At 34.5% G+C, this 15,904-nt stretch overlaps 1 protein-coding gene across 1 annotated transcript in view; it reads left to right on the top strand.

The window, feature by feature from the left end:
* Nucleotides 1-15,904, top strand: part of SYCP2 (synaptonemal complex protein 2) — a 112,755-nt gene that overhangs the window by 61,966 nt on the left and 34,885 nt on the right. The window contains 7 exon segments of the mRNA XM_036749896.1: nt 897-990; nt 1,324-1,493; nt 2,241-2,316; nt 2,615-2,672; nt 3,132-3,265; nt 3,380-3,819; nt 5,807-5,964. Of these exon segments, the coding sequence (XP_036605791.1) occupies nt 897-990; nt 1,324-1,493; nt 2,241-2,316; nt 2,615-2,672; nt 3,132-3,265; nt 3,380-3,819; nt 5,807-5,964 (1,130 nt within the window).

Consider the following 15,904-nt stretch of genomic DNA (forward strand, 5'->3'; position numbering starts at 1 on the left):
CCCATTTTGAGAAACACTGTTTCTGATTTTCCTTCTTTCTTATTCGACTAATCAATCTGTCCCGTGCCTATCTATTTCTGTTCTACAAACTTCTAAGACCTCAGTAGCATTCCCCAAATTACATTTTGATCATGCTTAGGACAGTAAGTCCACCTTCCCCCAGGTTTGTGTATCAGCAGTCATTCTGTTCCTACAATACCATTAATATCCTCCTGACAAAAAGGGGAAAATTTTGTTAGTTGTGTAAATCAGATGAGTTAAAAATATGATAGTTTAAGACTTTTAACTACTAAAATACAAATTATAAAACAGATAACTTCTTCATTAATTATATTGCTACTGTAGTAGGAAATCTAAGCATATGTTATGTAGAATTTAATGAAATGTATTCTTTGTCAATAAAATATTGTTAACCAAAGATATAGAAGTAGGCTTGTTAAAGAAGCAGCATTGAATAATGGAAAAAACCCTTAACATGAAGTCAGAAGAAATGGATCTCAATCCTTACTCTGAAACATATAGTTGTGGGACCATGGGAAAGGTCACTTCATATTTTAATAACCTTGCTTTCTTCATTTACAAAATGGGACTATTAGTACTTGCAGTACCTAACTCTTTAAGATGTTGTATAAATTTGAATTATCCTGTAGTACTGAATATTTGTTAGCATTCTGTAAAACATGATTCCATCACTATAGTTTTGATTGTGTCTGTATAATGTTAAATATTTAAAAACCGAAAATATTTATCTGAATTATAGAATTTACAAGTATGTCGTTGTTCGTAAATATCCACATTGGCATCATTTAGATTGTTACAAATGTAATTATGAGGTATTTTCATTTAGAAAGAGGATGTGCATTCATCATCATAACATTTGTTTCTTATCATTTAAGATGATAACTCCTGTTAAAAGGAAAATGTCTGAAGCATCAATGTCTATTCCTGGTACAGATAAACCATCTAGGAAGACCTTATTAGCCAACATATGTAAGTTGATAAAATTTACAATATACACTATTAATTATTAGAAATATTTCAAGTGGATATTGCTAATTTTTCTTAAGAAGAAAACTAATCATTTAACATACATATATTTTTATTATAGGATGAAAACTCCAAAAGTAGTAGTATCTTTGAATATATGTATGAATCTATATATTCATATATATATATATATATATAATTTATCTTTATAATACTGTCACTACATCACCTAGATGGAGGGAACACATTCATATTTGTATTTATGTATATGTGTCTAAACCTATAAAATGTATCAATAATGTCAGCAACTAATAAAAATCTTACTCTGTATTTTAGCAACACCTCGAACAGGAAGAGTTAAACCACCTTTGAAAATGGTGAACTCCACTGAACCACCCAGTATTTACGAAGTACAAGAAAAGGGAGTGAAGAATACCACATCCCTTCCTGGTTCAATTGAAGGAAGGAATCCACCCAGACAACAAAGTGATTTTCCTAAATTTCAGGTCTGACCATGTCACTCCTCTCTTCAGTAAATACTATTAATTCCCTGTTATCTGAAGGATAAAATATAAGCTGTTTTTAATATTCAAAGTTCATCACACCTTGGTCCAACTTACCTTTCTAGTCTTGTTGCAAATTAATTCATTTTCCATGCTCTAAGGTCCACACATACTGGCCTTCTTAATCTTCCTCATAAAGGACACGCACTCTCCTAAATCCCCGCTTTGTTCTAAATGCCCTTCATGTCTTGAATGTAGACCTTCCCTGTCTCCATCTCTTAGAATCCCATTTCCTTCAAGACGCAGTTCACACACATGAGACATTACCTGATCTAAATCAGGTAAATGCTAGAGCATCTTTCTTCAGAAAATGCTTTTATCTATTTTATATATGCATATACATTTATATCTCCCTGTAGAATATTCTCTGTCCCTTGGGGACAGAGAACTAATTTTTTTGTCTTCGTATTCCACATAGTAGGCACTTGATACATTATTGTTGATTGATTAATTGTCTTTGATTTGTCATGCTTCTTTACTTGAGGTGAAGATAATTGATTTATTCTCTAAGATAGTATTCAAACATTTTTATGAAGCAAACATGAACATCCCTCATTAGAGACTAAATTAATGGCAGTTATTTTAAAAAGTTTCAATATTTTCAAAATAATAATTTCCTAATTTATTGAGATTTTTAATAATAATTAAAAGTATAAAGATTATATTTTAATAGATCCTCTTATCTTATAGCCAATCACAGCTGCTAAGCCCTCAGAAATGACAGAAAATGATGAGAACATCAGTGTGTTAGTAAAACAAAATTCTAGTAAGTGCCTTTCTGTTCAATTTAAATGATTTTTCTTATCATTTAGACCCTCCCCTGCCACCTCTTATTCTTATTCATATTTGCATTCCTTTTGGTAGCCAAAAAAAGATGTTTTTGTGGGTTTTTTTTTGCATGACAAATCTATATGCTCAGAATTTTGGTAGTCATTGCAAAAAATGCAAAATAAACATGAAACAGGATTTTTGTCTGGAAAACACTTAAAATCTCAGTAAGAAAACAGGTTCTGCCAGATGACTATCTCTCCCTAAAGAGAAAAAATAATTTGTGTTTTATTTAGATGGAGATGTGGATATCATTCCTGATTCACAACCAGTTGAGAAAATAGATAAACCTTTGTAAGTATTCAGAGGACCTGCTTAAACTATTAAAAATGGAAATTTCTTGGGCATTTTTTACCAGGGCATAATAGATTAATAGTTAAGGACAAATATTTCTTTAATGCTACAATACAGGCTAAAGAACAATCAAGTATCATGAAGGAGAATACAGTAATATTATGTGTGAGGAATAACAGATTCACTTGACTTCTTACAATATAACTTTATGACTAGGAAAGCAAAATTTTACAGTGTTTAAGTGTTTGAACTTATAAAAAGTCATCATGAAAAGTGGCCCTTGTCGCCATTGTGTGTTGTATGCTAGGAGGCTGCCTAACTGGATCAATTCTATAGTTAAACTCATTCTAAAATAACGATTATCAAATTTTAAATTTATTAGGATCTGTTACTATTTAAATAATATTAAACATTAATGTTTTCTTGTTTAGCAACAATCAAATGCAATTGTCTTTATAGATTGCCTGGTGTTATGGACAACATTTGTGAAAATAACATCCATTCAAAATGGACTTGCTGGACACCTATAACAAATATTAAAATTTGTAGTAAAGAGAGTGCAAGCACATCACCAGAAGAAACATTTAATCAAGGTTAAATTTGTGTAATAATGTGTAATTGTTTTATAGTAATAACTGTAAAATATTAATATTATAACTTTCAGTAAATAACAATACATTCAATTTTTTTCTTTTTCCCCCCACTAGATGTTGTTAGTGAAAGAGTCACAAAAAAATCCTCTCTTTCAACAACATCTGATAATATTGCACTGGAAAAAAATATGATACAAAATCGGAAAAGAAAAGGACATGTGGAATCTAACAAAAAGAAGAAAACAAAAATGGAAACTTGTGAAACAAACGGAAGACAACCACTAAATAATTCTGTCAGTTTAGGTCAGGAAAATACTGAAAAAAACAAGGAAAATGACTGGCGTATTGAATCTGAAACCTTTAAATCAGTTCTTCTAAATAGGACTATTGAAAAATCTCTGATATACACCAAGAAATTGGTTCTGGCAAAAGATCTAAATAATGATTGTTGTGATAAAACCATTTCTTCTGGAACAAATGCCAAAAGTAATAGAAGGCCTATGAAAGGAGTGATATCAGAAATTAGATCTTGTGACCTAGAAACAAATAGAAAGGTGAGCTTTCAGAGTATTCAGACTTTCATATTACTGTGTTTTCATTATAATATAGTTTCAAAAGACCTGATTTAATTAATGCAGACTTGGAATTTTTCTTAAATTTTCGCATTTTTCTAAAATTATTTGTCCATAATCTCACCTCCTCTTTCAGACCTCCCCCTCCCCAACTGCCATTTCCTTTGTGAAATTTTTCCAATATACCTAACTAGAAATAGTGACTCCCTCTTCTGAACTCCCAAAATATTTTGTAGCTTTCTTTTGGTATTTATGCATTTTCAGCCATGCATTGCAGTTATTTATGCATGCTTTAACTCCCTTACTAGATAATTTATTTCTTAAAGTTGTAGTGACTATCTCTTTTTTTTCTTATTCTATAACCTAACACAGTGACTGGTATATATTAAATGCCCCAAAACTGTTTTGAATAAAATAATGAGCTAGGCTCAAGTTTAAAGGTAAGATTTGTTTGGGGGCAGAGGAAACAATTTTACTGCAACATTTGCTTACATCCAAGAACCATCTTTCCCTCTAGAAAAGTATGAATCCTGTTCAGGAGAGTACTGAGAGGGGTCTATGTAGGAAAGTAATAGGATTGGCACCGTATTGTAGGGAGTCTCTTGTCTTAGTAGGTAGCTAAGTCTTTTCCTGTAAACGACAAAAGTGCCTCAAATGTTTTGAGTAATAATAACAATAGTAAATATGCACATAGAGCAACAATACTACAACAACTCTTTGAAGGTAGGTTATATTATAAGAGAATGATGTGATCTTTTGAAGTGATATTTTATAAATATTTATCTGGTAGTCTACATTGTGGATTACTGCTTTGAGAGAGGCAGGAAGATCAATTAATTATCAGATTTAGAGGTTCTGGTATGAAGTGTGCTAAAATGTATTTTGCCATTTTTTTCTGGTTCTGGTTTGAAATTCATTAATATTTTAACATTAAAATGTATTTGAATCTTTAAAAAATCAATATATATGCTATATACCTGGTTGTATTTTATAGAGAGATAGATAACTTTTAACCTCCATTACCCAGATTATACTGCTCTTGGATATTAGTGTAAATATAGGTATATTTACTTTAAAAAATTTTAATAACTTTTTCTTCACATCATAGTCATTTTTAGATATGTCCTTCTCAATCCCATCTACTGAGCCTTCCTTTGTAGTAAAAAACAAACAAAACTAACTAAAAAATTTGCATTTAACAGTATATGCAGTAATTCCCCATTCAGTCTCCCATCCCTCCAAGGAAAGGAGAGGGGTGAATTTTTCACATTTCTCTCTGGGACCAATAGCCATCATTATAATTACAGAGTTTTCAGCTTTGTTTTAGTGTTCTTTTCATTTATGTTATATCTATTAGATATATTGTTTTCTGATTCTACTTACTTTATATCAATGTGTGTCTTTTCATGTTTCTCTGAATTCCATCTGTCATTTTTGTATCTGTCATTTTTATGGTGTGATATTTCATCATACTCAAGTACCAGAGCTCTTCTAATATTTTTTTGAATTCCCCATTTGTTATTTGTCATTTCTTGTGATAGTTAAATTTCTATATCATTCATATACCATAGTTTGTTCAACCACTCCGTAACAAATGGATACCTGCTTTGTCTCCAATTTCCTCTGTGTGTGTGTATGTGTGCGTGTGTGTGTGTGTGTGTATGTACGTGCTACAACCAGAAGTATTGCTATATGTTGCTATATTAGGAGCTTTTCTATCTTTGACTTCTTTGAACTATAATTCCCTCCATTTAAATAGGTGGATCAAAATGTTCCAACAGTTTGGTAATTTTTTGACTGTATTTAATTACCTTCCTTATGTAGGTACTATTCTCAGTTTTTCCATTTGAATATATGACAACCCAAATATACAAAATCTTTTCACATTTTATATATAAATCTGACTGAATGTATCTACTTTTGATTTTTGCATTGTTTTAATTTAACATGTATTTTTATTGGGTAATACACTTTTAAGTCAATTGATTAACTATTTCAGAAAGAAAAGACAAAAGAAAAACAGTTTACTGATGCAGCAGAATCATTGATCAACCAAATTAATAAGAGATACAAACAAAAGGATGATTTAAATTCTTCAAGAAAATTTGGAGAATCTTTATATGACAGGTATGTTATTGAAAATGAATTTATCAGTTGAAATAATTTGTTTACATATCCTTTTAAGGGTAGTTATTTTAAGGATATATTTTAGTCACCTAGAATGTCCTACAGATAATAAAAAGAAACTTGGTAAGAACAGTTGCCTATTTTGAAAAAGGGAATAAATTTATTTATAGATTCTCATAGAAGATAGGGACTTATGATTTTATCTTGTTCTCTCCATACTTTAATTATGAATCCCTTCTACAAAATTCCCAGAATATATAATCATCCAAACTATTTATTTCTTTTTCAGTTGATCCATTCCACTTCTGAGCAGTTCTAATTATTAGAAATGTGCTTATTGGTTAATAATTCTTCTTTACAACTTGACTATTGTGTAAATAAGTTTAACGTGAAGCTGTATGTAGAACCCGGATTACTTGCTGTCTTGGGGAGCAAGGGGGAGGAGAGGGAGAGAGAGAAAATTTGTAACTCAAAAACTTGTGGAACTGAGTGTTGTAAACTAAAAATAAAAAGAAAACTAAAAAGAAATGTGCTTGATATCAAGCCAAGAAATCTGCCTTTATAATTCACACCCTTTACTCTTAGTTCTTCCTTCCTGGGCCAAGCAAAATATAACCTAATCTTTTTTGCCATGTTATATCCTTCAGAGAATTGAAAACAAATAATTTTCATTTCTTAGTCTCTTTTGCTGATTTCTTTTCTTTTGTATCACACCCACTAACTCTAGGTGACCATAAATGCTCTTCCTGGCCTTTCTTCCCTTTTGCTCTATATTGTCTTACTTGATGATAGTTCCAATGAGGTGAGGTATTATCTCTCTCCATGTGAATATCATTTTGTATCCATTCCTCATCTCTTTCTTGAGATAAAGTCATATATCTCCTCCTGCTTTTTGGAGATCTCAAACTAGATGTTCTATAGGCATCTCAAACTCAATATGTACAAAACAACTCGTTATTCTTCCCCTTAAACTCATCCTTCTTCTAAACTTCATTATTATTGTCTAGGGTACCATCATCTTTCTGGGCATGGGGGCGCACAAACTAAGTGTCGTCCTCAAATTCTCACTCTCCTCACATATTCAGTCTGTTGAAAAATGGTTTCATTTCTGTCTTCACAACATCTTTAGCATCTCCCTTTCTCAATTATCTACAACCTTAGCTTAGGCCTTCTTCACCTCTTTCCTGGACTAACCATTCCCCTGCTTCAAGTTTCTCTCCACTCCAATCTATGTGGCACTGTCCAAAGTAATTTTTCTAAAGCATATAAGTCTTTGAGAAAACACATTTTTTTCAAATTGAAAAATAAAATTAAAAATAAATAAAGCATAGATCTGACCAGATTATCCCCACCCTCTTAATGAGCTCCAGTGGCTCCCTTTTACCTCTGGGACCAAATATAAACTACCCTGTTTAGCCTTTAGATATCTTTATGTCCTCACCTTTTCTTATCTTTCCATTCTTCTATACACTTCACTGTCCTTCACATAATCTGATTCAACTACACTGGCCTACTTTTAGTTCCTTAATTCCTTGAATATGATACTTCATCTCCTATCTTTGTGGCTTTGCATTGGCTGTCTCCCATTCTTGGGATGCTCTGCCACCTTACTTTTTTTAATAGTATTTTTTTATTCTTTTGAATTTGTTTGATTGATTCTTGATGTCTCACAGAGTCATTAGCTTCCATTTGCCCAATTCTAACCTATAAGGAGTTGTTTACCCCGGTGAGCTTATGTACTTCCTTTTCCATTTGACCAATTCTACCTTTTAGGGAGTTGTTTTCTTCACTGGATTTTTGTATCTCCTTTTCCATTTGGCAAATTCTACTTTTTAAGCAGTATCACTCTCATTTTTCCCCTGTTTTTCTTCTACCTCTTATTTGATTTTTAAGCTCCTTTTTGAGCTCTTCCATGAGTTCTTTCTGGGCTCAAGACCACTTCTTGTTTTTCTTTGGGGTTTTGCCCATAGGTGTTTTGACATTGTTGTCTTCTGAGTTTGTGTCTTGGTCTTCCCTGTCACCATGATAACTTTCTATGCCAGATTCTTTTTTTCTTGTCTTCTGCTCATCCTTTTTGGCCTTTTCCATTTCTTTTAAATTTGAGCTCTGCTGCTGAGGTGAAAGGGGCACTGTCTGAAGCTTCTTGTCCCTAGGGCTGAAGGCACTGGCTGTCTACCTGTTGCTTCACTGATGTTACCCTGAAGCCCACAGGAGACCCTTGTGTCTGGCACTATGTTTAGCAGGTAAGGTGTGGAGTGGCTGGCACTGCTGGAGGCTTTAGGCACCTGGCAGCTTACCTGGTGCAGAGTTGGGGGGCTTGTGCTGGTGTCTGGCATGTGTTGAGGCCAGTGGAGTGTTACTGCATTTTCCCAAGGCTACACTGAAGCATGTGGAAGTCTGGCCTCTGGAGGCTTCCAGTTTGCCTGGGGCTGTGCTTCAGCAGGTGGAGGTCTGGCTGCTTGAGGATGCCTGTTTGCCTGGGCTATGCTAAAGCACATGGCAGTTCTTAGAGTTGGAGTATACCGCTTTCCTTGGCTATGCTGAGGCACATAGGTGGTCCTGGTGTTGACCTTTGTCTGCTCCATCACACTGGGGCTCAGGATCTCTCGCTGGTTGGCTGAGGTGGGGCTTGCTGCTGGCTTGCTCAGAGGCTTTCTATTCTGAACTGAGTTCGGTCTGAGTGGGACAGACCTTTCTTGCTGATCTTCCAAGTTTCTTGGACAAAAGATTGTTTCACCCTATTTTTTGCTGGTTATACTGTTCTAGGTTTTGTTTTGGGGTACTATTTTTGGTTGTTTGGAGGTGAATATGGGAGAGTTTACGATGATTTATGGTTTACTCCACCATCTTGGCTCCTTGAAGTCCTATCTCTGCCACCTTACTTTTGACTTAGTTTCCCTTTAATACTCCTCTAATACTCATCTCAAATAACACTTTATAATGGCATTTCTTAGTCTCGCCCAGCCACTAATAACCTCGCTTCTCAGATTACCTTCCATCTATTCTCCCTCTCTGCGTGTGTACACACACATACACACACATATACACATATACATACACACATATACTTATATATGTATATTCCCCATATATACCCATGTTGTCTCCCTCATCGGAATGCATACTTATGGTAAGCAGGCACTGATTTAGCCTTTATTTGTATCTCTAGAGCTTTTAATGCTTGGTACATATTAAGCACTTAATAAATGCTTACTAAGTCTCCTCTTCTCTAGACTAAACATATCCAGTTATTTTAATTGATCCTTATGTGGCATGATTATGATTCTTTTGATCATTCTGGTCACCTTTCCCTTGATGAGCTCCAGTTTGTCAATGCCTTTCCTAAAAGAGGGCATCTAGAACTGAATGTAATACTCTAGATGTCATCTCTCTAGGACAAAATACAATAAGATTTTCAATTCTCCTACCCGTTCCCCTTAAGACAATATAGTATATTGATGCAGCCTAAGATCCCACAGCTTTTCAGTTGCAACACTACATTGTTGATGCATTTTGAGTTTGAAATCCATTAAAACTGTCAGATCCTTGTCACACAAATTATGGCACATCACATCTCTACATGCTATGTTTGTGCAGTTTGTTTTTGAATCCTAGTAAAGGATTTCACATTTGTCCCTATTACCTTTAGTCTTGTTGGATTTTACTAATTGTTGTACTCTGGCAAGACCTTTTTGGCCCCTGATTCTGTCCCTACTAATATAATTTCATCCCATAGATATCATAGGTATGTCATCTATGCCTGTATTCAAATGGCTAACAAAAAGGTTGAAAGAAGGCTTTACAGCATTCCACTAGAATAGAAGTTGGTATTACTCTTTTAATTGCCACTTTCGGGTCCACTCTTTCATTTGGTTCTAAATCCACCCAACTTTTTCTTCTTTGAAAATGTTTATTGGTATCTTTTCCCATTACCTATATTTCCCAATATATCCTTCTTCCTACCCTTTCCAGAGAGCCATGCTATATAAGAAAGAATAAAAATAGCTCGGCAAAACTAACCAATATATCAAGCAAAGGCAACATATTGCACATCCCTAGTTCTCCCTTCTTTTCAAAGAAGAGAAAGGAGGTGTGCATTTTCTTATATCTTCTTCAGGGCCAAGCTTGGCATAAACCTAACAGCATTCGCTTTTGATTATTTTGTTTTATTGTTGTTCAACTATATTTCTAAGTTGTAGTCATTATGAATATAATTTTTCTGGTTCTATTTCACTTTGCATGCTTCTGCATATTAGTAATATTCATCATTTTTATAGTACAGTAATTTTCCTTTGTATTCCTATACCACAGTTTGTTTAGTTATTCCCAAATCAATAGGCATCTACTTATTTCCAGTTCTCCTACAGTGTTGATATAAACATCTGAGGGAGAGTGCCACATAAAACTTTTTATTTTATTGGTAACCTTCTTGGTATATGTACCTAGTAGTGGAATCTCTTGAATCAGAAGGTATGGATGTTTTAGTCATTTTCTTAGCATAAATGCAAGCTAGAAGAATTACTGGCCTAATTTACAGCTTCACCAGCAATACATTAGTATGTCTGTCTTCCCATAAACCCTCCAGTATTGAATACTTCCATCTTTTGTCATCTTTGCCAGTTTGTTTGATTTGAGGTGAAACATCAGGATTGTTTTGATTTGTATTTTCCTTATGTAGTGATACCTTGGATTTAGTACCCTAGAGCAATTTTCTAATACTATCAACTTGAGCCCCATTCCAGGGTGTTCCCTCTACTGTCAGCGTCCAGTAATTAGCTTCATAGCCCCATAGAAATAATTAACATCAACTAGGTTTTACAAAGGAATATTTACTTCAAAGATATAGAAAGAACAGAAGGATAAATATTCCTCTTCTCCCATTTCCCTCAATACCTGGGAAATCTATCTAGCCAGTAAACCTGGATTTAAAGAAGAAGCTTTCAGCCATTGAAATGTACCTTCCTTTGGGCAGAGGAGGGAGATGGAGAAGGATAGGGTTGTGTTTGCCCTTCATTCTCAAAGAGGACTGTGGCCTCTTCACCTACCTCAGGGTTAGTTTTTTCATTGCCAGTCATTTTGGGAAAAGCCTGGGATCAAAGAGACTCAAGGTGACTAATTATTTTGCATGCACCCATTCTGGCTACGCAGTTAATCAATAGTCTGTCTCTTCATTATGTGGCTAGCAGATCAGAACTAGCTACAGAATAACTGGGTATGCTCCAAATTGGGGAGCAGGGTTCTTCCAGTTTTATGTCAATAGTATCTTTCTGTAAAAAGATTTCCAAGCCTCCTCCATCAGTTCTCTACTGTTATATTTATTAATTAGTGAGATGTAACAGTCTCTTATATGTTGTTAATAGTTAGCAATTCTTTTGAGAACTCTTTATATCCTTTGATATCTTATGCACTGAGAAATCCCTTTTTGTCTTGTGTATTTGTGTTGGTTTCCTGTATATTAAATGCCACCTTTTAGGGGGGCCTTTCCTGATCTCAGCAAAGGGTAGTACTTTTCCCTAGACAAGGAGGGCAATTAGTCCCCTCCTCTTCTAGGGGAAAGTACTTCATATTTCATCTTAGTGCTTTGCACTAGCTGTCCCCCGTGCCTGAAATGCTCTTCTCCTTCATATCTACCTCTTAGTTAACTCTAGCTTCCCTTAAGACTCAGGTTAAATACCACGTTCTGTAGAAAGTCTTATCTTATTCCCCCAACAGCTATTTGCCTTCATCTTTGAGATTACTTTTCATTTAAAATATACATATTATACATATATATGCATATATATATATATATATAGTATATGCCTATTTATTGTCACCCCTATGTAAACTCTTTAAGATCAGGGACTTAATTTTCCTTTGTATCCCTAGCATTTAGTGCAGTACCTGACACAAAATAAGTACTTAAATGCTTATTGATCAATTTTAAAAATTAATTTATTTTAAACTTAAATAGAAAAACTTAAATACACAATAAGAAAAGACAAAGAAACATAAACTTAAATATTAAAATTTAAATACAAAATAAGAAAAGAAAAAAAGCATTGCCATATGGACAGCAGAATATAAGAGAGGATTCAAAATATGTATACAAAATGCAATAAATTTCCTTTTCAAGAAAGCTTATATAATAAATACTACACATTGTGTTCAGAGGTATCTTTTCTTTGCTTCCTTGTAAGTTTTGTTCTCTGCTGTGTGCTTTTTATTTTGTTCTTCTTCCCCCCTTCCTCCCTGTAAGTCTGAGTCTTTCCATATTTCTAAGTCCACCAACTCATCATTTCCCACACCACAGCAATATTCCAGCCCTATGCTGTCTAGTTATTTTAAAGAGTCTAATCAATTTTGGTTAATATGGCTGACATATAGTGTAGTTTCCTTGTTTTTGTTTTGATTAAATCTATTTTAGCTTTTACTTTGTCTGAGATCATGATTACTACCCCTGTTTTTTTCCTAATAAATTCTACTCCTCATCTTTATTTTATGTTCGTGTGTATCTTTTATTTCCTATCCCTCCTGACTCCTCTATTTTACTTCTACCCACTAGCTTGCCCTCCTATTACTTAACCTACCCTTACTCTACAGATCCCCCCATATCCTCCCATTCCCATTAATCTAAACACCCTTCTCTACTGCCCCTCTTCATATTCTCTCATCCTCCCCTCTAAAGATCTCTCTTATCCCCTCCTTCTTCCTATCCCCTTAGCTTTTTATTTCTTTCTGAATTTAGATGACTTTTATGCCCTGCTAAATTGAATATATATGTGTAATATGTATATATATGCAGATATATATATCTACATGTATATATATACATATATATGTATTGTTCCCTCTTAAACCCATTCCCGATGAAAGCAGGGTTCCAAAAGTACCAGCCCTCCTCCCCCATCTAGTTAATCTGTGTCAGTTTTTCCTCTCACACCTCATTTTACCTTTTCCTAAGCAGTTTTGCTTTTTAGAATCCTATCATACTCAGGTCTACCCCAGTCTTTCTTTTGAACTGCCCAATTATAAATAATAATCTTAGATATACATGTTTTATATTTCCTCATATAAAAAGTAAACAGTCTGTCCTTATTGAATCCCTTGTAATTAGTCTTTGATATGTACCTTATATTTCTCTTGGATCTTATTATGTGAAATCTTCTGTTGAGTTCATCTTGTTGCTTTTTTAAACAAAATCCTGAAAGTCTGGCAGTTCATTAAATTTCCATTTCTTTTCCTTGAGGATTATGCTTAACTTTGCTGAGTATGATATTTTCTGCTGCAACCCATCTTTTGCTCTTCGATATACAGTGTTCCAAGAGCTGTGGTCTTTTAGTGTCACCACTGCTAGGTCTTATGTGATTCTATTTGTGGCACCACCATATTTAATTGTTTTTTTCTTGTTGCTTATAATATTTTCTCCTTGAGCTGAGTGTTTCGGAATTTGACTATAATATTCCTGTAGTTTTTCCTTGTAAGATCTTTTTCAGGTGGTGATTGGTGATTTTTTCCTATTTCTGTCTTGTTCTAATACTTCAGGACAACTTTCTTTAATTATTTCTTGTTTTGCTGTATCAAGATTCTTTTTTGTGATGATAGCTTTCAGTAGTCCAATTATTCTTGTTTTCTTTTCTTGATCTATTCTCCAGATCATTTGTCTTTCTTATGAGATGTTTCATATCCTCTTTTATTTTTTCATTCTTTATACTTTGTTTTATTATTTCTTGGTCCCTTATAACTTCGCTGGCTCCCCCTTGCCCAATTCTAATTTTCAAGGAGTTGTTTTCTTCCTTAAGATTCTAATATCCTTTTCCAATTGGTTGACTTTCTTTTCATAATCTTCTTGTTTGTGGATTGTTCTTACTTTTTTCTTTAATTTTTCCTCAATTTCTCTCATTTGATTGTTAAAGTCTTGTTTAAGTTCTATGAATTCTTTTGGCCAATTGATCGTTTAACATTACTCTTTGAGGTAGGAAACACTTTATTCCTTCAGCATCCTCCTCTGAAGATGAACCCCTGTCTTCTCTATTCCCATAGTAACTTTCTATGATTGGATTCTTTCTTTTGCCTGCTCATTTTGGTAAAATTTGTAGCAGCTTATTTTTTGTAATCACCTATCATCCTAGGGTATAGGGGATGGTGGCTGGCCTCAGATCATCCTTCAGTTCTCCCCTCTGGCCTGGAACTGAAACCAAGAACTGTTCCCTCCTGCAAGTGCCCACAGCCAGGGGTGTCCCTGCCCCACTGCTTCTGCACTCATCTTCTCTGCTGGTTCCTTCTTTCCCAGAGCCCTATCTCAGCAGCACAGATGGGTCTGGCATTCCTTATTGGCAGATGTTCCCTTATTCTTCCCTGGCTCACACATGGACTCCCAACACTATCTAGGAACTTGAAGTTCCTGCGGCTGAGGCTGAGGCTGCCTCTCAACCCAGCTAGACTTGGGGCTCGGGCGTGCTGTTTAAGGGGAGCTAGCCTGAAGGGGTTTTCTCTTCACAGGGACCTAATCATGGTCCTGGAACTTTTCTTTAGATCTTCTCCCAGTTGTTCCAGCAGGACCAGTGTTCTGCTCCAACTCTTGTGTATTTTTACCACTCTACATTTGCCCCAAGGCACTATCTTGTCTTGTTTGTGGGGGAAATCTGGAGAGTTTGGAATTTTCTGACTTATTCTGCCATCTTTCCAGAATCCTCTCCTTTATTGATCAATTTCTGGATCTTGGATATGAGGACATTTTATTTGCTGCAAAGGTTTTTTTTCCCCTCAGTCAGCCGCTTCCCTTTGTATCCTAGTTACATTAATTTTGTACATGCAGAACTTTTTAATTTCTTGTATTTGAAATTTTTTTTTCTTTTATAAACACTTTTACTCCTTATTTGGTTAAGAATTTTCCCTCTAACCATCGCTATAAAAGATACCTGATCTGGTTTTTCTAGTTGTTGGGTTTTTTATGATGTGATCTTTAATATTCAGATCACTTATATTTTGATGTTATGTTATGTTATATGATATAAGGTATTGTTCTGAATCAGGAGTGTACTATAACCAGCTTGTATTGGCTCACAGTACCTCATTGTTTAATTTTCATTGTGAGCATTTACACCTCAAAAATTGGCAAATGCTACAAATCAAGGCTTGATTTATTGTTTTGTTGATTGTCTAGACTTAATAAGGTGATGGCGAAAAGTGGTAAGATGGTTAAGTTTTAAAGTGTTTCATATGCACTTTTTTTGCTGGAAAAGTGGTTATTAAATATCTACTAAACCATTACTGGACTCTGAACTCTCCAGTAGAGTCTTCCCTAGGAAATTTATGTTTTGGGTTTTATTGAACTCACTGAATCCAACTGTTTCTGATTCTTCCTTATCTAGTCTGTTCCATTAACTACTTTTCTATTTTTTAAATCAGTGACAAATAGTTTTCATGCCTACTGCTTTACAGTATAATTTGAACTGCAAAAGTTCTAATTTCCCCATTCATCCTTACTTTTTTCATTGTTTCCTCTTAGAGTACAGAGACTATTGTTCTTCCCCAATCCCTGTCTTTCTGTGCCCTCCATTTTCAGTGTATCCTTTGGAACTCTCCTCTGTTTTTAAATAAACCCAGTTTAGTACACCTAACTATTGTGGATCGTCACACATCTCCCCATTTCATCCAAAAGCTTTACTCTGACAAATACCTGCTAAAATCTAGACATATTAAGTTTATGGCTAGTTGACCTGATAAAAATTGAAATGAGATTCGTTTAAGATAACTGAGTCTTACTGAGCTGAATCATTGATCATAATTTCGCTTTATAAGTGATCACAATCCACTTTTTAATACGGTATTCTATTTAACAGAAACTACATCAAGATCACTGACCTATAGTTTACAAAATCCACTTCTATCCAGTAAAATGAGATAAGAAAAACAAAGTATGGTGGCACCTTATGAAAATTGAGATATTTACCCAGCA

Source organism: Trichosurus vulpecula, chromosome 3, assembly GCF_011100635.1.
Source record: "Trichosurus vulpecula isolate mTriVul1 chromosome 3, mTriVul1.pri, whole genome shotgun sequence".
Classification (NCBI taxonomy): Eukaryota; Metazoa; Chordata; class Mammalia; order Diprotodontia; family Phalangeridae; genus Trichosurus; species Trichosurus vulpecula.